The sequence below is a fragment of the Scyliorhinus torazame genome, chromosome 16, assembly GCF_047496885.1.
Source record: "Scyliorhinus torazame isolate Kashiwa2021f chromosome 16, sScyTor2.1, whole genome shotgun sequence".
Lineage (NCBI taxonomy): Eukaryota > Metazoa > Chordata > Chondrichthyes > Carcharhiniformes > Scyliorhinidae > Scyliorhinus > Scyliorhinus torazame.
Genome location: NC_092722.1, coordinates 110,530,374 through 110,554,511, shown reverse-complemented (window position 1 = coordinate 110,554,511; position 24,138 = coordinate 110,530,374). Strand labels below are relative to the sequence as shown.

General features: G+C 45.5%; 1 protein-coding gene across 3 annotated transcripts in view; it reads left to right on the top strand.

Annotated features, from left to right (window-relative positions):
* The window catches only part of cdk1 (cyclin dependent kinase 1), a 34,457-nt gene extending 17,008 nt beyond the window's left edge, over positions 1-17,449 (top strand). For all 3 annotated transcript variants that reach the window (XM_072478831.1, XM_072478832.1, XM_072478833.1), the window contains 5 exons: positions 5,814-5,937; positions 8,252-8,422; positions 11,194-11,357; positions 16,220-16,358; positions 17,075-17,449. In XM_072478831.1, the coding sequence (XP_072334932.1) occupies positions 5,814-5,937; positions 8,252-8,422; positions 11,194-11,357; positions 16,220-16,358; positions 17,075-17,188 (712 nt within the window). In that variant the 3' untranslated portion in view covers positions 17,189-17,449. The remainder of the gene's footprint in view (positions 1-5,813; positions 5,938-8,251; positions 8,423-11,193; positions 11,358-16,219; positions 16,359-17,074) is intronic.
* The last annotated feature ends 6,689 nt before the right edge of the window (positions 17,450-24,138 follow it).

Here is a 24,138-nt window from a genome sequence, read left to right as displayed (position 1 = left end):
AGATGTTCTGGGGTTTGGATGTTTTCAGAAGTATATGGAGGGATGTAAAAAAGGAGGGGGAGTGGCACTGTTAATTAGGGAATGCATCACAGCTGCAGAAAAGAAGGTAGTCTAGGCGGGTTTGTCTACTGAGTCAGTATGGGAGGAAGTCAGAAAGCAGCAGTCACTTTATTGGGAGTTTTCTATAGACCCCCCCCCAATAGCAGCAGCGAGATAGAGGAACTGATTGGGCGGCAGATCTTGGAAAAGTGCAGAAGTAATAGAGTTATTGCCATGGGTGACTTCAACTTCCCTAATATTGACTGGAACCTCCAAATGGTTTGGATGGAGCAGATTTTGTCAGGTGTGTACAGGAAGGATTCCTGACTCCATATGGAGATAGGCTGGCTAGGGGGGAGGCCATATTGGACTTGGTGCTCGGTGGGCGAGCATTTCGGTGACAGTGACTGCAACTCCTTGACCTTTACCATAGTCATGGAGAAGGTTAGGAACAGACCGTATGGAAGGTATTTAATTGGGGGAGGGGAAATTATATTGCTATTAGACAGGAGCTGAGGAGCATAAAGTGGGAACACTTGTTCTTGGGGAAATGCACAACAGTAATATGGGGGTTGTTTAAGGAGCACATGCTGGATAGTTTTGTCCCACTGAGACGAGGGAGGAATGGTAAGGTGAAGGAGCCTTGGATGACAAGAGAAGTGGAGCTTCTAGTCAAGAGGAAGAAGGAAGCTTACGTCAGGTCGGCTCTAGAGGGTTACAAGGTAGCCAGGAAGGAACTCAAAAATGGACTGAGGAGAGCTAGAAGGGGGCATGAAAAATCCCTAGCAGGAAGGATTAGGAAAAAACCCAAGGTGTTTCTACTCTTATGGGAGAAATAAGAGGATGATCAGAGTGAGAGTAGGGCCGATCAGGGATAGTGGAGGGAACTTGTGGAGATGGGCGAGGCCCTTTGCTTCAGTGTTCACTAAAGAGAGGGACCTTGTTGCTCATGAGAACAGTGTGAGCCAGGTTAATAGACTCGAACAGGTTGATATTAAGAAGGAGGATCTGCTGGAAATTTTGAAAAGCATCAGGATAGATAAGTCCCTGGGCCTGACGGGATATACCGAAGATTACTACGGGAAGCGAAGGAGGGGATTGCTCCGCCGTTGGCGATGATCTTTGCATCCTCACTCCACTGGAGTAATACCGGATGATTGGAGGGAGACGAATGTTGTTCCCCTGTTCAAGAAAGGGAATTGGAAATCTATGGGAATTACAGACCCATCAGTCTTGCGTCTGTGGTAAGCAAAATATTGGAAAGGATTCTGAGAGATAGGATTTATGATTATTTAGAAAAACATAGTTTGATTAAAGATAGTCAGCATGGCTTTGTAAAGGGCAGGTCATGCCTCAAGTTTCATTGAATTCTTTGAGGGTGTGACGAGACGCATTGATGAAGGTCGGGCAGTGAATGTGGCGTTATAGGGATTCCAGTAAGGCATTTGATAAGGTTCCCCATGGTAGGCTCATTCAGAAAGTTAGGGGGCATGGGATACAGGGAAATTTGACTGGATACAGAACTGGCTGGCCAAAAGAAGACGGTGAGTGGTAGTGAATGGAAAGTATTCCACCTGGAGGTCAGAGACCAGTGGTGTCCTGCAAGGATCTGTTCTGGGACCTCTGCTCTTTGTGGTTTTTATAAATGACTTGGATGAGGAAGTGGAAGGGTGAGTTAGTAAGTTTGCTGACGAAGGTTGGAGCAGTTGTCGATAATGTTGAGGGTTATTGCAGGTTGCAACAGGACATTGACAGGATGCAGAGCTGGGCTGAGAAGTGGAAGATGGAGTTCAACCTTGATAAATGTGAAGTGCTTCATTTTGTAAGGTCGAATTTGAATGCTGAATACAGCGTAAAAGGTGGGATTCTTGGAAGTGTGAAGGAACAGAGGGATCATGGGGTCCACGTACATCTCTCAAGTTACCACCCAGGTTGATAGGGTTGTTAAGGTGTATGGTGTGTTGCCTTTCATTCACGGGGGTTGAGTTTAAGAACCGTGAGGTTTTGTTGCAGCTTTATAGAACCCTAGTTAGACCACACTTGGAATATTGTGCCCAGGTCTGGTCGCCTTATTATAGAAAGGATGTGGGTGCTTTGAAGAGGCTACAGAGGAGATTTACCAGGATGCTGCCTGGACTGGAGGGCATGTCTTGTGAAGAAAGGTTGAGGGAGCTAGGGCTTTTCCCACTGGAGTGAAGAAGGCAGAGAGGTGACTTGATAGAGGTGTACAAGGTGATGGATAGAGTGGATAGCCAGAGACTTTTCCCCAGGATGGAAATGGCTGTCATGAGTAGACATAGTTTTAAGGTGATTGAAGGAAGGTATAGGGGAGATGTCAGAGGTAGGTTCTTTACACAGAACGGTGGGTGTGTGGAGTGCACTGCCAGCAGAGGTGCTGGAGTCCGTGTCATTCGGGACATTTAAGCAATCTCTTTTTTTTTTTTTTACTGCATGTTTGAGGAGGGAGATTTTGCAGAGCCTCCTTTTCATGGTTTTTGAATGTTGTGCCATAATCTCAACTTCTTGAGGTCTTCCTACCTAGAGTTTGCTGTGGGCTTATGAGTAGCACTTCCTTAATAATAGATTCCAGCACTCTGTTACGGACCAAGTGCTGGAAAATGGGATGGGAATAGATAAGTGCTCGATGGCTGGTGCAGACTAGATGGACTGAAGGGCCTCTTTCTGTGCAATAAAGTCATGACGCTATGACTGGTGATCTGAATCATGAGCATTTCCTGGGTAAAAGTATGAGTTATGAAACATGTTACAATTTTTCACTGGTTTAATAAATAAATGTTTTACAAGCTCTACGTCTGACAGCTTGGATACACTTAAATGGGAGAGAATAACTGACTATTCAGTCTAATGTGGGTAGTGTAGAATGGTTTTGTTCGCTGGCAAGAGAGAACAAAGCCAATTTATCCAGTTATCTATCAGAACCTGACCAAACTAGGTAACCTAGGGCCATGAACATTATTTTACCCGGACCGGCCGAAGCAGCCGAGTTTGTGCGTGAGCATGGACTGGGAAAGCAACAACAATGAGAATGAACTTTAATGTGCAATTGCGTGATAAAGTTGCGTGCGCGTGCACGCGTGTGTGTGTAGGCTAGCACTTCAAACCAAGGCGTTGATCTCTCTCATTTTAAAATGGGGTAAGGATCTGGAAAACTGGGTTGTACAGGCCGATCTCCCTGTTAAATGTGGATGGCAAACGATTGGCAAAGATCCTGGCCACAAGGATCGAAGATTGCGTCCCAGGGGTAATGGGGAAGGACCAGGTGGGGTTCATTAAGGGACGGCATTTGGCGACCAACGTTAGGAGGTTGCTTAATGTAGTTATGATGCCTCCAGAGGGGTGCAAGGTTGAGGTGGTGATGGCCATGGATGCAGAGAAAGCCTTTGATCGGATGGAGTGGGAATTCCTGTGGGAGGCTCTGGGGCAGTTTGGGCAGGGATTTGTGGATTGGGTCCGGTTGCTATACCAGGCACCGGTGGCGAGTGTGTGGATGAATCGGGTGAGATCCGATTACTTCCGGCTGCACCTGTGGACGGGCGAATGTCCACTTTCCCCACTGTTGTACTGTTGTTTGCCTTGGCTATAAAGCCATCGGCATTGAGAGCATCGAGGGTCTGGCAGGGGATAGTACGGGGGGGAGGTAGACACAGGGCGTCGCTCTACGCGGACGACCTGCTTCAGTACATTTCGGATCCGCTGTTGAGAATTGGACGGATTATGGGAATATTAGAGGAATTTGGCCGGGATACAAATTGAATATGGGTACGATCCAGGCAGGGGGGCAGAAGAGATTGGGTGAGGTGGTGGGAGGGATCTTTCAATATTTGGGTATCCAGGTGGTGCAGGAGTGGCCGCAGCTGCATAAACTGCATTTGGGTCGGTTGGTAGATCAGATGAGGGGGGACACTCGGAGGTGGGACGCGGTCCCGTTTTCATTGGCCGTGACAGTTACAATGACGGTCCTCCCAAGGTTATTGTTTATTTTCCAGAGTCGCACAATTTTTATCCCCAAGGTGTTCTTCAAAAAGGTGAATGCAGAGATCTCTGGATTTGTTTTGGCAGATAAAACTCTGCGGGTGAGAACGGTGCTGCTGGAGCAGTGTGGGTGGGGGGTGGGCCTCCCGAATTTCGTTAACTACTACTGGGTGGCGAATATTGCGATGGTCAGGAAATGGGTAGTTGGGATGGGGTCAGTATGGGAGCGGGTGGAGGCAGCATGTAAGGACATGAGTTTGGGAGCACTGTTAACGGCACCCCTGCCGTTCTCACCGACTTGGTACTCCAAAGCCCAGTAGCAGTGGCAGCCCTGAGGGTGTGGGGACAGTGGAGGCAGCGCATGGGGTTAGAGAACGAGGTTGGTGTGAGCACCGATATGTGATAACCACCGGTTCGTTCCAGGGAGGAGGGTTCGGAGGTGGCAGCGGGCAGGGATCAAGAGATTTGGGGATCTTTTTATTGATGAGGGTTTCCCGAGCTTGGAGGAGGAGTTTAAGTTGTCAGGTGGGAATGCAGTTTAAGGTGGTCCACAGGGCACACATGACTGTGGCCTGGATGAGCTGGTTCTTTGAGGAGGTGGGGATAGGTGTGGCTGCTGTGTGGGGGTCCTAACCATGTCCATATGTTTTGGGCATATCCGAGGCTGAGGTGTTTCTGGCAGGGGTTTGCTGATGTCATGTCAGAGGTCTTAAATGTGAGGGTGGTTCCGAGCCCCGAGGTGGCGATCTTCGGTGCGTCGGAAGACCTGGGAGCCCAGGGGGTGAGGGCGGCCGATGTCGTGGCCTTTGTCTCCCTGGTGGCCCGGAGACGGATCTTACTAGGGTGGAGGAATGTGGGTTAGTGACATGGTGGGGTTTCTCAGACTCAAAATAATTAAATTCACCTCAAGGGGTCTCGTTGCAGGGGTTTGCTCTGACGTGACAGCTGTTCATCGACTTCTTTGAGGAAAAATTATGCTGTCAGCAGGGGGGTGGGGGGGGACACCTACGTTCAATCTACAATGCTTGTCTTGTAGTGTAATGTATTTTATGAAATGTTTTTTTTTTAAATTAAACATCGGCTCCTTTTGGTAATGCGGCTAGTGTATTTGTGAGAAACTGGCATCAATCTTTTAACTGGATGTATTGTATATTTTTCTTTGATGACATGGGTGATGAGTTGATGTTCTTGATGGCCAGTTTAATGCACCATCCAGTGTGAAGCTGGGCCATAAAGGCATTAAAAGTAGTTTATTTGGCTACTGTCAACTTATCTGATGGTGCAATTGGTTTTGAGTGGAAAGCTGCCAGAATTCCCAACTGCTGATCACACTCCAGTGATTCTTGTCTGGAATGTGTGTTCTAACAATATAATCCCACACTATCTCCTCAAACAAATTACCTAGTTATTTTATTGCTCTTTGTGGAACCTTGCCATCGACAAATTAGCTGCTGCATTTCCTACGTTACAAAAGCAATTGCAATTTGGTGGCTCAAAAGTGCTTTGAGCATTCTAAAGAGGTGAAGGATGCTCTATAAATGTAGGTCCTTTGTTGAGAGTGAATGTGATGCTGAATGGACCAGATTTGGTGGCCCTATTTTAAAACGACCGGTCTGCATTTGTCTAGGCTCTCAAAACCAGAGGGTCGTTGGTATCTAGAACCAGTACACTTAATCCATTCAGCGCCTTGCAAAGGGGAGAAAATTTTGGTTTGAAGATGGGTAGCAATTTTGACGACCAAGCAATTGGTGCTGTGAATTCATGTTTCTCTTTCTCTTTAGCCTTCAAGATGTACTAATGCAAGATGCAAGGTTATATCTTATATTTGAATTCCTTTCAATGGACCTGAAAAAATATTTGGATTCCTTGCCTACTCGTCAGATGATGGAACAAATGCTAGTTAAGGTATCTGCAGTGTTATTTGCTAATTGACTATCTTCATTTGGCAGGGAGGTTTGACTCATTCTGCTGTTTCCATTTTCTGAATAGGGTAGCACGGTAGCATTGTGGATAACACAATTGTTTCACAGTTCCAGGGTCCCAGGTTCTATTCCCGGCTTGGGTCACTGTCTGTGCGGAGTCTGCACATTCTCCCCGTGTGTGCGTGGGTTTCCTCCGGGTGCTCCGGCTTCCCACAGTCCAAAGATGTGCGATTTAGGTAGATTGGCCATGCTAAATTGCCCATAGTGTCCAAAATTGCACTTAGTGTTTGGTTGGGTTATGGGGATAGGGTGGAGGTGTGGACCTTCGGTAGGGTGCCCTTTCCAAGAGCCGCAGACTCGATGGGCCGAATGAACTCCTTCACTGTAAATTCCGTAAAAATTCTGTAAAATAGAAAAAATAGCGTTGAGCTTTTCTAAAAGAATTATGTGGATTATGCAGACTACATTTGTACCATATGATGTATATTCAAGGGAAAAATTATAGTGAAAGCATTAGCTTGGAAGAATAGAATGGGAGGGTTGAGACAATATTAAATTTATAATTCCTATTGTCCTCTTTCTAAACTTGTAGGTGTTAACTTCTCTGTCACTGACAATTTAGAATTTGTTCGAGGTTCTTTTAGCCATTCCAAATATGAGCATTATTTGTAAGATCCCCATGAAATTGGCTGTTAAATACTCTTAAATCAACTACTTGCTCTGGGCAATGCTAAATTTCCTCACGGTCCAGCTCCTAGCACTTCTAAACAAATTATTGTCACTGTCTCATACCAAAATTATGTTTATAGCTATTCCCTCCTCCTCTATCTGTGCTGCAATGGTTCAATTGTCACTTTCCATTAGCTCCGGTTCTCTGGGCCTCTGTCCGAGTTCCTGCTCTTTCTTCCTTGCACCAACGGCTTACTTGGCGACCACTACCTTGTGTTCTCCTTATTGATCCTAGCTTTTGGATTATTTGTCCACAGACCACTATAATCAGTAATTGTGTTGTTCTGATTTCCTACATTCATTAGGAACTACTCCGATCACCATTCTTGAGGTGGCACATGGCACAGTAGTTAGCACTGCTGCCTACGGCGCAGAGGAACCGGGTTCGAATCCCGGCCCTGGGTCACTGTCCGTGTGGAGTTTGCACATTTTCCCCGTGTCTGCATGGGTTTCACCCCCACAACCCAAAGATGTGAAGGTTGGTTGGATTTGCCACGCTAAATTGCCCCTTAATTTGGGGGGGGGGGGGATAATTGGGTACTCTAAATTTATTTTTTTAAAAGATCACTATGCTTTATGGTCCAACATAGATGTTTTTCTTTTAAGTTCCTCAAATACAATTTCTTTTTGTCTTGATTCTAGCCATCAGATACTGACTTTCTCTATTGGCACTACCTCTAGTTTTTCATTGATCTGCTTCCTTGGCTTTGCTAGCTTGAGTTCAAGTGAATGCGCTAAAGTTATAAACAGCTGTCTTTTTCTTGTGCACTGAATACTCCCCCCAAAAAAAAAATCCTATATAGCACAAGATTGTCCCCAGTGCTTCAGTCATTTTTCTTGTGATCTTCTGCAAGATACTAGAATCCATTTTCTGAAATGTGATTCATCTTTCATCTCTCTCTCAAAGCAACTGTCATTTTATTTCCACCGTTGTCAGATTTCCTCAAAGTTCTAAATATCATTTTATGCATGTTCCTCTTTGCACCCCTACGGTGTGTTTAATCAATACAATAACTTCTTCTGCCCCAGGATCTCAATTCTGAAGTCCCGTCCCAATTCTTGTTGAATTTCAGGCTTATTTACAGGTTCCTGACTTGTCTTGTATGTTTGTTTTTCCTAATTTTTATCCTGTTAATGGTGTTTGACCCCCTCCGTTTAGTTTTTCAATTTAAAAAAAAAAAAAAGAATAAATTTGAATGCAGAGTTTCTGCACTCGTACAGCTTGTGTATTTTCTTCAGTGGAACAGGGATTGTTTTGAGTCCAGGCCTGAAAAGCCAGCAAAAGCCAACCTTCAATAAAATAATGGACAATGATTGATTTGCAGCTAGTAAATAGTATTTTTAAACTTCAATAAGTGGAAGTTAAAGGTCGGCTTTCACACTGCTGCCCCTCCCAAAACCCCATCAAGCTGGTGCTTGTTTACTTGTTGCCATTTGAGATATCTGTATTTTTTACTTCAATCGACTACACTATCAAGTAAGGACGTTAGACTCATTGTCATCTATGGAGTAAACAGATCTTCGACCAGATAAGTACAACCAATGATGTTTTGTTTTTCTTTCCTTAGAGTTACCTGTACCAGATCACACAGGGGATTGCCTTCTGCCACTCCAGAAGAGTTTTGCACAGAGATTTAAAACCTCAGAATTTGCTCATTGATAGTAAAGGTGTTATTAAATTGGCCGACTTTGGACTGGCTCGTGCCTTTGGTGTCCCTGTCAGAGTTTATACTCATGAGGTACACGTCCAGTTGTGCATTTTCTTTGTGAAGATGTGAATAAATGCAATTTTAAAGGAAAGTTTGTGCGGTAATGTATATTGTGCTTAATAAAAAGAGATGTCATCTTGTACTCATCAGGGCAGTTGGCAAGAATACCAAGAGGTGGTGATTTTTTAAAAAATATTCTTTCATGGGATGTGGTCATATTGCATTGCCCATCCCTAATTGAGGGGGGACATTTAAAAATCAACCACATTGCTGAGGATCTGGAGTGACATGTAGGTCAGGCAAAGATGAGGATCAGAGATTTCCTTCCTGAAAGGACATTGTTGAACCAGATGGGTTTTTTCATGGTCATCTTTTAATTCCAGATTTTTATCATGGTGGGATCGAATCTGGGCCCATTACCCTCGGTCTCTGAATCACTCATCCAGTGACAATACCACTACTCGCTGCCTCCTCCTAACAATAACCACAACAATTTAAACTGAGAAGAAAGTGCTGGTTGGTTGGCAAGTAGTCTCTGATTGAGGCATTGTGTGGAGAATGCACCAACTGACTGGCAGTTAACTGCTAAGCATTGTTCAAATTTAAACCAGGAAGTTTTGACCCTGATTGGTCACAGCAGTGATGTGAGGAATGAGTCAGCATACAAATCTGGGCCTGTCATTAAGAATGGCATGCATTTTGTTGGTATGGTCTTGTGGAGGTCAGACAGATAATATTGTGGGATTCTGAACAACCTACAACACTGTAGCAGGGCTTTAAGACCAACCATGCACATCAGTAAACCTGAAAGGGACAGGAATAGTCATCCTTAAAGCATGACTGTATCAACAAAGCACATGCCTTCCTAATGACCAATCGGGGTCCAACTGCCTGGGTTAAATAACAATGCTTGGTAGTTCACTGTCAATCACATGGTGCATTTACCATGGCAATGCCTCCACCAATCAATCAGCCCTTTTCAATAGAAATTGTTGTTTCCCCATTATATTGGTATTACGAGGTGTGCTGATAAGTGTAAGATGAAAATCTTCAACGTATCTTTTTTTCAAGCTCTTTACTACCAAATGTCTATAGTTATTTTAATGCTTGCTTTCATCTGTTTTTAAGTGTCAATAAAATACCCATTTGTTTGTGTTCCTCGAAGATTTGACTGGCACCTTCCTGCCCCTAGGGAAGATGTGATATTTTGATGCAATTACTCAGCATGTGCCATTAGACCTTTAGCTCTGCCTCCTTTTGCTACTCCCAATTCTGTTTGCATTGTTATATAGCTGCAAGAAGTGAATTTGCAACTCTTGACAATTTGACATGAGAGTAGCCTAACCTTTTGATGCATCTTAAAATGGGGGAGTGCTGACTTCATCTTCACCCTTATTGGAAGGTGGAAGTCTGACCGAGATCCTGGGCTACGTTTTAATAAATTTAAAACAAAATGCTACAAATATTCAAGTCTGGCAGCAATCGGGGAAAGAAGTAGAATTCATGTTTCAGGTTGGTGACCCTTTGTCAGATCTCATAGTTGGAGGTATAATAGTTTATAAGCCAGGTAGATCCAGGGGGTGGGGGGATAGAACAGAAGAAAAGGTCTGTGATAGGGTAAGAAAACCAGCGATTAAATGACAAGCGATGACAGTAAAGGCAAAAATATTGATCCTTGTCCCAATTTGTGAATAGAGAAGGTCACTGCTCAATGTGGAGTCCGGAAGGTTAAGTAAACAAGCTCAAGGAACAGCTTTCTGAACTCTACATCAGGATCAACAATTCCACATCACAATCTTGCCCCTCGCCTCTTTTTTTGGCAGCAGCTTTCTATTTACGCCTTCCCGGGGTGTATTTGTTACTTGTCCCAGTAGCATCTCGTTTTGCCTTCAGCCTGTTATGCTCCTGATAGCCAGTTGAAGAAAAAAATCATTCTACTTGGGCCTCGTTTATTTACAGTGAGGGCAGTATGGTGGCCCAGTGGTTAGCGCTGCTGCCTCACGGTCCAAGGTTCCATCCCGGCCCCGGGTCACTGCCTAAGTGGAGTTTGCACATTCTCCCCATGTTTGCATGTTTGGGTTCCACCCCTGCAACCCAAAGATGTGCAGGATAAGTGGATTGGCCACGCTAAATTCCCCTTAATTGGAAGAAATGAATTGGGTACTCTAAATTTATATTTAAAAAGGTTATTTACGATGAAACATTCCATTCCCTGCTCCACTCAACTCTTGTCGGTGAGTTTTCTTTATAGGTAACCACCAATCGATATTTTTCACCTGTATGTACTTAAACTTCAATTGATATAATGAACAGGCATCACTGCATTGATTATTTAATCTCTCATCTTCCACCCTATCAAAGATCTTCCCTTTTGTTCTTTCCCTTTCCTTATTACATTAACTATTGCGATACACTCCGTTCAAACAAATGTTAATTATGTTTCACTCTTCGACAGCTGCTGTCTGACCTTGGTATTTCTAAGGTTTTCAGTGTTTTATTTCAGATTTTCAGCATCCGCCGTACTTTGTTAATGCCTAACTTTTAATTTTTGCGAGTATAGTCTAAGAATAGTGCATTAGTGGTGATCTTGGGGTAGAAATATCCTTGAAGCATATTTTTTATATTTGAAATTACATTCCTTTTTTGACAGGTTTTAGATATTGAATTGTTGGCCAGTAACATAACCTTAAGTCACCCATGCAGGGCAGTATTTTGTGGAGCCCCTTTCTATCAACTTGGGGTCTCCATGAATTAATATAGATTTCACAAGGCAACAGTTAATTCTGTGATTTGTTTTGAAGGTGGTGACACTGTGGTACAGAGCCCCTGAAGTACTCCTGGGTTCTGCTCGTTACTCTACACCAGTGGATATCTGGAGCATTGGCACAATATTTGCTGAAATGGCTACAAAGAGACCCCTCTTCCATGGGGACTCTGAGATTGATCAGCTGTTCAGGATTTTCAGGTATGGCAAAATAGCACTGTCTATAATAAACCCAAGATGTGTGCATTAAATTGTTTTTACCATTTTGAGATGTCTGCTTCCTCTCCAGCCTCTAGGTTTGGTTGACTGTGTCCTGACAGATATTTGTGTGCACTAAAAAGGATGAATTCCCCCTTTGCTGTAATCCATTCTGATATTCGCAATGCCACAGTGACCTTGATCAGTCTCTTAATACAACATGACCAAATGCAGCACCTTTCTGGGTTTAGTCTGACAAAGTGGGAAGCTGTTCTCGAAATGCTTTGTTCCAATGTGGGCCCCCAAAAGCTCTATACCAAATGTACTGTTCAGGCAGGACTGAATTTACTAGCTCCAACCTTGGTGTAAAGGGAACTTTATTTGGATTTTTTTCTTGGTCAGCTTTGGTACAATTCCCTGGTCCAGTCCAGAGAAACATGCTATGGTGCCACTTCTGGGGGCCTTTGACAGAATCTCTATCCAAACGTTTTGTTGTTTTGTATTTTTTACAAACAATTTTAATGAGGTATTTTTTGGCATTACAAACAACAATATTAAAAACAGTGTGCAAAGAACAATAAACATAGTGCAAACACCGACACCCGTCCCTTCAAGACCTGCCTTCAGCTCCTCGGTCTGCGTCTCCTCCGCCCCCATTAGTTCTTTGTAGATGTCTGAGACACTCCACTTCCCCCACCCATCCCCTAGACACCCTATCCTGGATCCCCCTTAGTGGCAGGAGTGGGAAGAATGATACCTGCCTGCGCAGAAAGTCCCACACCTGTAAATCTCTGAAGTTCCTCCCTCTTGCCAACCCAAATTTCTCCTCCAGCGCCCTCAAGCTAGGGAAGCTCCCTTCCAGGAACAGGTCCCCCCATCCTCTCAATTCCCACCCTTCGCCATACTCGCAACCCCCCATCCAGGTTCCCTGGGGTAAACCGGTGGTTGTTACATATTGGGGACCAAACCGATGCTCCCCTTGCTCCAGCGTACCTCCTCTGACCCCAAATCCTCAAGGCCACCACCACCATGGGACTGGTGGAATATCTCGCCGGCGGGAACGGCAGAGGTGCCATTATCAACGCCCCCAAGCTGGTGCCCCTACATGAAGCTGCCTCCATCCGCTCCCAAACCGATCCCGCCCCACCACCCACTTCCTTATCATAGCAATATTGGCTGCCCAGTAGTAATTACTGAAGTTTGGCAGGGCAAACCCCCCCCTCCCCCCGATTCCTCTCGAGCATCGCCTTCTTCGCCCGCGGGGACTTACCTGCCCAGACAAAGCCCAAAATGATTTTATTAATCCTCTTAAAGGACCTTGTGTCCCTAGGCACCCAAAACTGTCCCCCACTAACCTAAACGATAGCACCACCAGCCGACACTCCTGACCTCTTGCCTGGACTACAAATATCTCGCTCTTTGTCATGTTCAGTTTATATCCCGAAAACCGGCCAAATTCGCCCAATGTCGCCATGATCTCGCCCATCCCTGCACCTGGATCTGCTAAATACAAGAGCAAGCCGTCCACGTACAGCGAGACCCTATGTTCCCCCCCCCTCACCCAAACCAGCCCCTTCCAACCCCTTGAAGCTCTCCGAGCAATTGCCAGTGGATTTATAGCTAACTCAAACAGCAGTGGGGAGAGGGGGCATCCCTGTCTTGTCCCCCGGTGCAGTCTAAAATAGTCAAGAGGTTGTCCTATTCATCCTTACACTAGCCTCCGGGGCCTGATACAACTGCCTAACCCAGTCGATAAAGCCCCTACCGAACCCAAATCGTCCCAACACCTCCGATAGATAGTCCCACTCCACCTGTTTGAACGCCTTCTCCGCATCCATGGCCACCACTACCTCAACCTCCCTACTCTCTGGGGGGCATCATAATCACGTTGACCAGCCTTCTTATATTGGCCATCAACTGCCTGCTCTTGACAAACCCAGTTTGATCCTCCATAATCAAATCTGGCACACAATCTTCAATCCTGGCCAGCAGCTTAGCGTCCACATTAAGCAGTGAGATCGGCCTATAGGCCCCACACAGCTCCGGGTTCTTGTCCCGCTTCAATATTAACAAAATGGTGGCCTGTGACATCGTCGGGGGCAGCACCCCTCTATCCCTCGCCTCATTGAAAACCTTGACTAACAACGGCCCTCATATCGCTGAGAATTTCTTTTAGAATTCCACTGGATACCCGTCCAACCCCGGGGCCTTACCTGACTGCATTGCCTTCAAGCCCTCTGCTATTTCTTCGGCCCTGATCGGGGCCCCCAGCCCATCCACCAGCTCCCTGCCCATCCTTGGGAATGTCAGTCCGTCCAAAAAGCGTCTCATCCTGTCGGGCCCCGTGGGGTTTCCGAGCGATAGAGTCTGTTGTAAAAGTCCCTGAACACCCTGTTTAGCCCAGCCGAGTCCCCTACCAGATTCCCATCCCCATCAACCACCTTTTCTATTTCCCTGGTCACCTCGCTCTTCCTAAGCTGCTGTGCCAGCATTCTGCTGGCCTTCTCCCCATGTTCATAAAACGCCCCCCTCTCCTTTCTAAGCTGCTCCACTGCCTTGCCTGTGGACGACACCCCGAACTCGGCCTGCAGCCTCCAACGTTCCCTTAACAGCTCCACGCCCGGGGTCATTGCATACCTCCTATCTATCTGTAGGATCTCCTCAACCAGTCGGTCCGTCTCTGCCCTATCCGTCCTGTCCCCATGAGCCTGGATAGAAATCAGCTCCCCTCTCACCACTGCCTTCAGCGCCTCCCAGACCACCGCTGCTGAGGCTTCTCCCGTGTCGTTGACCTGCAGGTAGTTCTGCATGCACTTCCTTACCCTCTCGCACACCGCCTCGTCCGCCAACAAGCCCACGTCCAATCTCCATTGCGGGCGCTTGAAGCTCTCCTCACTAACCTGCAGTTCCACCCAATGTGGGGCATGATCCAAAATAGTGATGGCAGAGTACCCCAAAACTCCCTCCCCGTCTGCTGCCTAAACCTGCATGGATCGACTCCCCCCCCCCCTTCCATCTGCTCCATGAACCCCATCAGTTCCTTTGCCATTGCTGGCACCCTTCCCGTTTTCGAACACTAACGGTCCAGGCCGGGGTCGATGACTGTATTAAAATCCCCTCCCATCACCAACTTGTGCGAGTCCAGGTCAGGCATCTTTCCCAGTACCCTCTTTATGAATTCTACATCGTCCCAGTTTGGCACGTACATGTTATTCAATTATTTTTTGAAGTGGTTATGAACCAAGTCAGGAGGATTCTCTGAAGATTAAAATGTGGTCCTAGTAACCTAGCTGCTCTTTTGGGCATGAGATGCTGGGTGATCTATGTAGCTGAGCACCCTCCAGTTCTCATTCTTGTGTTTCATACAGCTGAGTTTATTGTCTGTTAATTTTCACATGGAGCAGTGAGTTTCCTCCACCTTTTGCATCAGTATCCAATTCCTTGCTACTCCACCATGATTAAAGTGTTTAGGGTTTGTATAGTGAAGTCCCCCCCCCCCCCCCCCCCCCCTCCTTAGTGCACACTTGTGTCCCTTCCACAAATGCGCATTGTTGCACTGCTCTGGCCTTGTTTTCCAGCAACAATCTGTGTAAATCCCCAAAATGATAAATGGGGAAGGATCCCTGACTCTGACCAGAGCTCTGCTCTCTTTGATGGTGGAGATTTCATTGAGCTGGTAACCAAAATGTTTCTGGAGCAGTCTCTTTTCCTTTGTTTTGCTCATTTTCAAATTAAAAGCATTTTACCAAACTGTTAGACAGCACTGACAGCCATTCAGAGTGCACTTGAGCATCCCTGACACTCGCTGTTGTTATGTTTAGCTGCATGTCTGCAATGACTCTTTGAATATTTAGGTGGGTGTTTTTGACTGGCGCAGGCAAGAATGGGCCGAAGGACCGTTCCTGTGATGTGGACCTTTATAACTGACTCTAACCTTGGTGTGGCGACTTCAGGACCATGAGGCAGAGCTATGGTTCTGCAGCAAAGTAGACTAGAGCCACTTGTGGTTTGGATTGATCCGATTCTGCTTCACCTGTGATATTCCAGTGGGTGTTGGGACCAGGTCCATCCAGTTTTTGGCTCATTTTGATTACGAGATCGAAAGTCGAGAGTCTTGTCCAGGGTACCAACACAGGTATTTTGGATGGAAGCCATCGTCCTCAGAAGGAAATGCTCGCTCATTTTTGACAGTTGGTGTTCTGAAGGAACACTGATTGAATTGGCTGGAAGTACCCATTTTAGAAGTAGCATTCGATTAGGTCCAAGTTGTTTGATGCAGGTAACAGCAGTGCTGCTTCATTGGAATGAATGTACTTCCAGGAGTTAGTACACGACATGCCAGCCATATGCGTGTTGGAAAAGACCAGTTCAAACATAACCCCTGCAATAGACCATTATTGAGTGTGTGTTCAGCTGACCTTGTCACCAAGGTAAACAAGGATTTATGGTTGTTCATAGGCTTTGAGCTGAAAGGTTTCATGGCATTGAGTGGTTGAGAGCTTCAGTAGCAAAGTCTTGTCAAGCAGGTTTGCAAAGTAGCTTCAACATTCCTCCAGTCCTTCTGGAGCTGCCTCAATGTTGGCAATCAGTGTAAGGACCTTCTCAGAACGATCTTTGTTTCAAGCCTGCCAGCTCATTTGGAAGCATGGCTTTTCATACCAATTTTACCTTGCTCAACCAACTTGGACATTGAACAGTAGGGCAATGGAGACAGTACCTTCATGGGCTGGATTTTGTGGCTTTAGGTTGGCTGTAACTGAAATAATGTGATATTTTTGGGATTATCCCAGTGTCGAGGATTTTGGAGTTGGCCAAGCCACCAGGCACCTCACTGGAATTAAAGCCCTTGTCTTTCCTCCTTACAGGACCTTGGGTACACCAAACAATGAAATTTGGCCAGAGGTTGAGACATTGCCAGATTACAAGAATACCTTTCCCAAATGGAAAGCTGGAAGCTTGTCACAAGTGAAGAATATCGATGTAAATGGCCTTGACCTGCTAGCAGTAAGTTGATTTTGCAAATAACGTTTCTTTCCACTATTTGGGATGTGGAAATGTGAGTTTATTGATCCTGCGCAGCAGTAATACCAACTGGACTTCTTAAATTCCATGCCATAACCAGCTTTGAACTACATTTTTAGCTGTGTTTATTTATACCGCATGGTGATGGTTTCAACTTTTAACAGTTCACTACTGCAATGAGGCTATCAATACTAATTTGCAGTACATTTCTGTATTTCCAAGAGTTGCAATTATACAGGCTCCTGTTAATTGGATGTAATAGCTCATGCTCCAATTATTTAGCAATTTGAATGAAACCAATTTGCATGTAATTGATGGCTCTAAAAGCAATAGAATACAAGCAATCAAAGCTTGCGCTGAGATAATCCTCATCAAATATGAAATAGCTACAATGAACAAGATGAACAGGGCAAGTAGATTTGAAGCATTCGGGAATGTCAACTGCACTGTGGTGTTGTTCAGAGTATAATGCACTTGGGAAATTCATACTTCAGTACAAGTGAACAAGACAAAGCCAAATGTTTCCTCAAATCTTTGATCATTTACTTGTTATAACGTTGAAAGTGAACTATGTCGTCTCGTGGGCTGTTCATTTTTATGGTTTGGTTTATATTTACCTATTTATTCTGTTACATAGATGGTTTGCTGTGAAATAATACAAGTGTCACCTTTCTAATTAACTGTTTGTCTTTTATCAGAAAACATTAATTTATAATCCAGCCAGAAGAATCTCTGCAAAGGAAGCTTTGCGTCACCCATATTTTGATGACCTGGATAAGTCCAATCTCCCAGCCAATATACAAAGGAACTAGTGCTTGTTAAAAAGTGACAGTGAGTCTCCATTTGGCAGTGAAACTGTGGGCAATCACTAAACGCACCAAGACCATTCTTCTCCCCACCAATTTTTTTAAAAATCTGGTTGCAATCATTTCTGTATTAAACTTCTATTGTAGATTTGTCTGTTCATGTCTATGTATTTCCTTCTTTCTAACTATACTATTGTGGCACAATACTGAACTTGATTTTGTACTGTATAACTTGTAAATACAAATAAAGGCTTAACATACAACATATTTCTGACAGGCTAAGTTTCTTTTGAAGAAGACTATTCATTTTTCCCCCCATTTATTGTCGGGACGAGTGTCTCCCATAAAACCAGTATTAATTGCCCCTCCCTCACTGCACTTTAACTGCTGTAGACCACGTGGTGCTACCCACCATGGTATTGGGGAGGGTGTCCCAGGATTTTGACCTAGCAACCGTGAAGGAACAGTGATATTGTTCCAAGTCAAATTGGTGTGTGTGTTCCCATCTATCTTCTGTCCTTGTCCTTCCAGGTAGCAGAAGTCATGGGTTTAGAGGTGCTGCCATAGGAGGCGTGGCAATGTGCTGCAGTTTATCTCGTGTATGGTACATACTACTTGTAGCCGCTGTATTTATATGGCTGATCCAGTTCAGCTTCTGGACAATGGTAACTCAGTGAGATCTGAAGTTGAGACACTGGCAGAACCCAAACATCTGTGAGGGTCGTTGCTGAATCAGTGTTGTTTAAGATGTGTGTTTGTAAACTGGTCAGCAATAGGAATCTCTGATATTGGCAACTGTTTTTGAAATTGGTTATCCTTGAGTATTTTAAATAGAATTATTTATACAGTACAATATAGCAGGACCATCCACTATTATCTGATTCTTGCCTTGTATGAACAATACCAAGTTTACTTTTCAATCAAAAATGGTACCACAATGGTTAGCACTGTGGCTTTACAGCGCCAGGGTCCCTGGTTTGATTTTCCCCGCTGGGTCACTGTCTGCGGAGTCTGCACATTCTCCCTTTGTCTGCATGGGTTTCCTCCGGGTGCTCCGGTTTCCTCCCACAGTCCAAAGATGTGCAGGTTAGGTGGATTGGCCATACTAAATTGCCCTTCGTGTCCAAAAAGGTTAGGAGAGGTTATTGGATTCCGGGGATAGGGTGGAAGGGAGGGCTGAAGTGCGTCGGTGCAGACTCAATGGGCCGAATGGCCTCCTGCACTGTACGTTCTATATGTTCTGCGTTCAGAAATTAATTAATCCAAGCTGAAGTAAAACCAGTTCTCGGGCTTCCTTGATCATTGGAAGCTCGAATCTGATTTTTTTTGCTGCTGTCGGTGTTAATCAGCGGCGATGCACCTGGCCTACATTGTACAAAATGTGAGGGGCCAGGTTTGGAAAAATTGAACTAACATCCTATCCAGGCACTGCAGTCTCTTGTTCTTTGTGTGAATGAGCAAAGCAAAAAGAAGGCTATATTGCCCACCTTTTAATGTCTCCGTCTAAGCACGGTTCATGCTCAAATATATAAAGTTCCCTTATACATGGAAGGGAACCTCCTTGGCTCTATTTTTGCATTAGCAACTTTTTTTTCTGCTGCTATCAATTGAACTGAGGCATACATGTTCAGAATGAGGAAAGTAGGGTGCAGGTACTAACTGCCACAGCAATGAAGGTATATAAATGTGATTCCTCCTGATGGCTCATGGATTAGGAATTAAATTATTGACTTATGATTTTCTTCCATGGAATTGGTTTAAAACTAATCATGAGGGATAAATCTGAATTACTGTCTATTTTCCTTTTCCAATTAAATCAAGTCAAGTTATGCCTTAATTAAAGTACGAAACATGTTTCCAGTTTGAGCCTGAGATAGTTGGGCTTTCTTGACTTGGATCAACGTGAGTCGACCAGGACATACTGTTGGTTATGGTGACTTAAAGCTATAGACCATCTTGACTTCGGAGCCATTGATGTAGACCGGTGGGGGGGGGGGGGGGGGGGGGGGTCGTGCTATGCTTCCTTAAGTTGGTGATCAGTTTTGCTGACATTTAGAGATTGTTTACGGTACACCGTGCAACCAAGTGATCTATCTCCCTTCTGTAATCTGATTTGTCGTTTGAGATACGACCCACCACAGTCGTATCATCCGCAAACTTCTAGATGATTGGTTTTGGCAGTAAATTTCCTCTTGCAAGTTGTTCGTATGGTGACGGCAGCATTGCCAATGGCTCCGAGTAGGTAAGTTGTTCGTATTTTAATTGGAATTTTGATATAGTTCCTATTTCATTGTGTTCTTGAATCAAGTGTGATGGGCCACTAGATGTCATGATAGTGCTGTTATTCCATATGTATATTTGTGTGCTTCCAATATTTGCTGTTGTCAACTCTCCAGTAACAAATTTGGAAGAATTGACCCAGATAATCCCATGTATATAGAGGTACCAGACACATTCAAACTTTGAAAATATTGAATGACTCTCAAATGTTCTTTTATAAAAATTAAATGTTATTTTCTGTTCATACAAGTTGAAATTTTATCTGTTTGAGTTACAGTAAGAATAATTTCCTCTGAAGGATAAGGCATGTTAACAGTAGGTGAAGTGCTGAATTATGCAGCCAAATCAGGAAAGTACAAGGTGGATAGGTCCTGGGCAGGCGAGTGCTGTTTGAGGTCTGACAACACTAAGAAGTGTTGGTCCTGGTGGTTTAGGAATTGGCAATATTTGGGGGTTGGAGTACAGAATTCCAGGGTTTTATAACTATAAGTGTAGTTGCTGCCTTGCTCCACCAGGAGGAGGTGATGCTACTGAGCTGTGGATGGGTCTGGATCTCAGACAGACCATTATATGCATTGTGCTGAAGGTCTGTGTACACACATGTTGACCATCACCATGCTGGCCCCTGGGGATTGTGGTCCAATGTCAGAACATTTTTTGCAAAATATATGTTGCAGAGATGGTATAGGTGTGTGCCAGGACCTTGGGACTAATGCTTCCATTAATTTGCATCCATCTCAAGCTACTGATATCGCTCTTGAGTTTTTGATTTAGGATTGATCTACCTGTACCAAGGACAGTCCTTTCCCAACCTCTACCCATGAATTAAAACCAACAAATGGTTTTACTAATCACAGCTGGTTATTCCTGATTTAATGGATATTCAAGTTTTTTTAAAAATGGAGGCTGCAGGGATGAAGCCGAACTCTAAGCCTCTGCCAGTAGAGTGTTGCAGATATTACTTAGGAATGAATAGAGATGTTTGTGGGGGGTTTCTGCAAATTTACATTTTATAATTTTAATGTGGACTCGTACATATCCTCACAGTCCGTTCTGATCATTTGACTACCACTGTTTGGCCCAGTGATTGCAGAGCCACTTCTTAATAGTGCCCCCTCCAGTGCCCTACCCTCTGAACTTGCATCTTTCTGTAGATTCTCTCTGATCTCCTTCAGGCTGCTTTTGAGTTCATTTTGACCATTAGACCAACTACCTGCAATCTATTCCCACTAAAATGCTGACCACCCGACATCCCCTTGGTCCCTATGTTAGCTGGTATTAATGGCTCCTTCTTGAATACCATCATCCTCCCCTTCAAATCTGATATCACCCCCTCCTTCAAAAACCCACCCATGCCTTGTTTGACCTTGCAGACTACAGTCTGATTCTAACAACAACGAACATTTATAAAGCACCTTTAATGCAATGCAATGACCCACCACAGAAACTTTATCAAGCAAAGTTTAACACTGAGCTGCATAAATAGTATTCAGGGCAGATGACTTGGTCAGAGGTTTTAAGGAATACTTTGAGGGGAAACATGTTAGGGAGGCAGAGTGCTTTAGGAAGGGAATTCCTGCACTTGGGGCTTTGGCAGCCAAATGCACAGTGATCAATGGTGGAGCAACTAAAATTGGGATATTGTAATATAGTGAGGGGTCTAGTTTGAGGGCTATGGTGACGGCAGCATTGCCCATGGCTCAGAGTAGGTAATCAGGGAGCCCAGTTGTGCAGTCCACGGTGAAGATATGGAATCAGCCGAGGAGGCATTTTAGGGTGGAAGGGATGTCGGTGCTAACGCCGCTGTGTGAGAATCATGGGTTTGAACCGGGGGGGATGGATAGTGTATACAGGAGGGTGGAGGGAAGTGGGGCTGGTCAAGGTGAGGGATTTGTATTTAGAGGAAGGGTTCGCCAGTCTGGAGGAGCTAAGGGGAAGGGTAGAGCTGTTGACGGGTAGTGAGTTCAGGTATCTACAGGTTAGGAACTTTGCTCGAAAGGTCTGGAAGGGGTTCCCTAGATTGCCGGGATACACCCTGCTGGAGCGACTTGCTGCTTCCGGATGTGGAAGGGGAGGGAGGAATTGGGGGTATATATAAGTGGCTGGGAGAGCAGGGGGGGCAAGTGGGTGGTGAAGATCAAGGAGAAATGGGAAGCGGAGTTGGGAATGGAGATCAATTGGGGAGTATGGAGTGAGGCACTGCAAAGGGTAAACGGGACCGCCTCTGTGCAAGAATGAGCCTGATACAGTTTAAGGTGGTGCACAGGGTGCATATGACTCGGGCGAGAATGAGTGGTTTCTTTCAGGGGGTAGCAGATGAGTGTGAGAGGTGTGGGCGGGGGGCAGCGAATCATGCGCACATGTTTTGGGGTTGTGAAAAATTGGGAAGATTCTGGGCGGGAGTGTTTGCGGTCTTAGCCAGGATAGTGGAGGAGGAGGTGGACCTGGACCCTTTAGTGGCGATATTTGGGATTTCAGAAAAGCCGGAGCTCATGGAGAGGAGGAAGGCCGATGTCTTGGCCTTCGCCTCTCTGATTGCATGGCGGCAAATTTTGCTGGAGTGGCGAATGGCATCGCAACCGGGGGGTAGCAGCATGGTTGGGTGACCTGTACGACTTCCTGCGAATAGAGAAGATAAAGTATGAGTTAAGGTGCTCAGCAGGTGAGTTTGAGAAAAGGTGGGGGATTTGTGACCGTGTTCGAGAAGCTGTTTGTCGCCGGGGGGGGGGGGGGGGGGAAGGAGGTAACAAACTGTATAGTTGATTGTTGGGAAGAATGTTTCACTGGGTGTTTATTTGCAGTAACAACTTTGACACAAGTTTGAATAAAATGCGTTTTTTTTTTTAAATTAAAATTGGGATATTGTAAAAAGTCAGAATTGGAAGAGCACAGGTATCTACGATCTGTGGCTCTTGCAGTTGGCCAGCACAAACACAACAGGCTGAATGGTCTCCTGCTTTAACCTTCTATGATTCTATCTCGGGGTTGTGCAGCTGGAGGAGTTATGGAAATCGGGTGCTGTGTGGTAACAGTGAGTTGAAAACCTGGATCAGAATTTTTAAATCCAGATGTGTTTATCCAGGAGTCAATGTACAGGAGTGTTGGGAATTGATACAAGTTGGGTATGGTAAGAAATTAAAAAGTAGATGTACAAAGGACCTGGTCCATCAGTCACTGAAGGCTAGTATGCAGGTGCAGCAATCTATTAGGAAGGCACACAGAATGTTAGCCTTTATTGCAAGAGGATTTGAGTTCAGGAGTTTGTGAGGTCTTGCTTCTATGGTACAGAAGCTTGGTTAGACAGCACGTGGAGTACTGTGTAGCAAAGGATATTATTGCCAGAGGGAATGCAACCAAGGTTCACCAGTCTTGTTCCATTCACACCTCCAGGTCCATTGAAACCTGCTCGATCTTGCAAATGGCTAGTGCGGTGACCCCTGCCAGAGATCCCCCCCCCCACCCCCTCCTCAGCATCCAGGCCCCATGTGCCCAAATCCCACCTCCCTCAAGAAACGATAAAGAACTGCACCCATAAGGAGAAAACCAAAACACATGTAAATAACCCCCCCCCCCCCCCCCCCCCATTTAAGAGATGGAAACAAAACCCCAATCCAAATAGAAAACCTTCAATTAGAAAACCAGTCCCCACCAACCAAGTTCAAACCCCAACTCTCATCTCAATCCCATTCCTTCAGCATTAACGGACGCCTCCACCGTCCCAGAATAACAGTCCTTTGAAGTGAGTCACTCTCAGCATCGTGGGGTAGACCACTCCGAATTTCACTCCGCTGCCGTACAAAGCTGCCATCACCCGTCCAAAGGCCGCCTGCTTCTTCGTCAACTCTGCCATCGGATCTTGGTGTATCCGTATACCAATGCCTTCCCACTTCACATCTCGTCTCTGCCTCGCCCAGCTCAAAACCTTCTCCTTCGCAACCACCCTTGGTGGCTCATTTGCTTTCGGCTTCAGCCTGAGTGACTGATGTGCCCTGTCCAACTCTTAGTGGGAGGGTTCCTCCCCCATCAACTCAGCAAAAGTCTTTGCAAAGTACTCGGTCACCCACGGGCTCTCCACCCCCTCAGGCAGGCCCACAATTCTCCAATTGTACCTCCTCGACCTGTTCTCCAGGTCCTCCATGGCTCTGAGCCCTTTGTTTCCACCCTCCGCCGTGCCTCACCCACCGAGGCGAACTGGCCGCTGTGTTGTGACAATGCCTCCTCCACCCCCTTCAACCTCTCTCCTTGCTCCCGCACCGCGATCAACATCTTCATCACTGCTGCCTTCACCCGGCAATCGCCTCCTCCAGCCACTCTTTAAGCGAGGCCTTCATCTCCCTCTGAACAGAAGCACCTCCAAATGCTCGGCAAACAGCCTCTCAAACTTCACCGACATCACCTTGGTCAGAGGTTCTACCGTGAGGGGAGAGGCCCACCTAACGACCCAGCCCCCGCTATCTTTCTCCTGCGAGACTCACAGCAGCACTCGCCAGCAGTCTTTCGCTTGTCCTCTTCTTTCCAATACATTCTGGGACTTTCACATTCAACCAACTCTTTATGACTTCCCACACCAACTCATCCAAGAAATACCCCTGACGTCCGGCATAAAAGTCCAAAAAACAAGAGACGCTAGCAGGAGTCACCTAACGTGCTACCTCCATCTACATACATTACTTTGT